Source organism: Bufo bufo, chromosome 1 (assembly GCF_905171765.1).
Source record: "Bufo bufo chromosome 1, aBufBuf1.1, whole genome shotgun sequence".
NCBI lineage: Eukaryota > Metazoa > Chordata > Amphibia > Anura > Bufonidae > Bufo > Bufo bufo.
This window is the reverse complement of record NC_053389.1, coordinates 157,139,176-157,141,576: the sequence shown is the minus strand read 5'-3', so window position 1 is coordinate 157,141,576 and position 2,401 is coordinate 157,139,176. Positions and strand designations below refer to the sequence as shown.

At 42.8% G+C, this 2,401-nt stretch overlaps 1 protein-coding gene across 1 annotated transcript; it reads left to right on the top strand.

Annotated features, from left to right (window-relative positions):
• Positions 1-321: 321 nt before the first annotated feature.
• Positions 322-1,521, top strand: LOC120997251 (protein ZBED8-like). Its single transcript, XM_040427298.1, has one exon. The coding sequence runs from the start codon at positions 322-324 to the stop codon at positions 1,519-1,521; it is 1,200 nt and encodes a 399-aa protein (XP_040283232.1).
• Positions 1,522-2,401: the final 880 nt, after the last annotated feature.

The following is a 2,401-nucleotide window of genomic DNA, read 5'->3' as shown; positions in this document are numbered from 1 at the left end:
GGGGTGGTGGGGAGGGGGCAGCAGTGTATTAGATAGTGGAGAGGGGGGGGGGCAGTAGTATATTAGGCGCAGTGACTTATGGGGCTGACATAGATTTTTTTTCCAGGGCTGCTTTGTATCCCCAGTCCGGCCCTGGAGGTCAAGACACACACCCGACTCGCCCCGCTTGTCCATCATTGGCTGCAGATGATCACGCAACATGGCTTGGCCTATCCCTTCATACTAACTATGTCGAACAAAAAAAGAAAGTGGTCGGACGAATATGTACAATATGGATTCACATGTATAACGGAACGTGATGGGAGTCAGCGTCCTAACTGTATGATTTACAATGCCAAGTTGAGCAATTCTAGTCTAGCACCGGCAAAACTAAGAGAACACTTCCTTAAGCTGCATGGAGATGGAAAATACAAGAACACAACGCTCGCTGAATTCAAGGTGAGGAGAGCCAGATTCAATGAAAAGGCTAGTCTGCCTGTTCTCGGCTTTGTACCCATCAACAAACCGATCCTCATAGCATCGTACGAAGTTGCTTACCTGATCGCAAAGCAGGGCAAACCCCACACCATTGGTGAAACACTCATAAAACCAGCTGTGTTGAAGATGGCGAATATCATGCTGGGAAAAGCGGCTGAAGTTAAGTTATCCCAAATTCCTCTTTCAAATGACACCATCAGCGACAGAATAGAGGACATGAGCAAAGAGATCTTGGCTCAAATAGTTGCAGATCTGATTTCAAGCCCGGCAAAATTCAGCCTTCAACTTGACGAGACCACAGACGTCTCCAATCTAAGCCAGCTTGCAGTATTCGTGCGCTATGTGAAAGACGACGTGATAAAGGAAGAGTTTTTATTTTGTAAGCCTCTTACAACAACAACTAAGGCAGCCGATGTGAAGAAACTTGTGGATGACTTCTTCAAAGACAACAATCTTTCGTGGGATATGGTTTCTGCAGTTTGTTCGGATGGAGCTCCAGCCATGCTGGGAAGAAAGTCTGGTTTTGGTGCGCTAGTGAAAGCCGATGCACCACACATCATTGTTACGCATTGTATTCTGCATAGGCATGCATTGGCAACAAAAACCTTGCCTCCAAAACTGGCAGAAGTATTAAAAATTGTAGTGGAATGTGTGAACTATGTGCGAAATAGTGCTCTGAGGCACCGCATCTTCAGGGAGCTGTGTAAAGAAATGGGATCTGAATTTGAGGTACTTCTGTACCATTCCAACGTTCGGTGGTTATCCCGGGGACAGGTGTTGAATCGTGTTTTTGCCGTGCGTGTGGAATTAGCCCTGTTTTTGCAAGAGCACCAACATGCAGATTGCTTCAAAGATTCTGAGTTCATTCTCATTTTAGCGTACATGACTGATATCTTTGCAGCTCTAAATCATCTCAATCAACAGATGCAGGGCAGTGGCGTCAACATCATCGAAGTGGAAGAAAACCTGAAGGCTTTTCAAAAAAAGCTACCGTTATGGAAACGACGAATAGAGAACGATAACTTCGCAAATTTCCCCTGCTAGACGACTGTGTAAGTAAGATCGAAGATGTATCTGGAATCGGAGACATTTCTGTACCCACGGAACTGAAGCAAGCAATTGCCAGGCACTTAGATGAGCTTGCAACGTCTCTTGATGGATACTTCCCTACAAGAGAGTCATATCCAGCAAGGGTGAGACAGCCATTCACATTTAGTGTTGAGACAACAGATGTCAATGATGAATACCTCGATGAAATCATTGAACTTTAGCAGAGCCAGGTTCAACAGCAACTCTTCAGAACAACAACGCTCTCAACGTTTTGGTGTCAACAAATGGTAACGTACCCTGTTATTGCTAAGAAAGCTCTGGAGTTTTTCATACCGTTTGTTACAACATATCTTTGCGAGCAATCCTTTTCAAGGATGCTGGACATAAAAACGAAGAAAAGGAACAGACTTTGTTGCGAAAATGACATGAGAGTGGCACTTGCCAAGGTAAAGCCGCGCATTTCTGACCTGGTCTCTGAAAGACAACAGCAGAAGTCACACTGATTTGCAGTAAATATTCATTATTATGTTTTTATTTTTGTGTGAAAATCATGTTTTAATGGTTTTGTTCTTTGTTCTTAATGGTTTTGTTCTTTAATGGTTTTATTCACTTTGTGCACCTATGTATAAATATATACCTATGTTTTGAATTTGAAAAAATCATATTTAATTTTTCCAATTAAGAAGGGTTCAGTGAATGCGCATATGAAACTGGTGGGGTTCAGTACCTCCAACAAGGTTAAGAACCACTGCTCTAGAGGATGTAGAATATGTTCCACTGACCACAACTTATATGCAAGTGATATTAAACAACGCTTCTCTATTCGTGGATATAGTCAACGATCCATTAAAAATGCTTATAGATGGGCAAAATC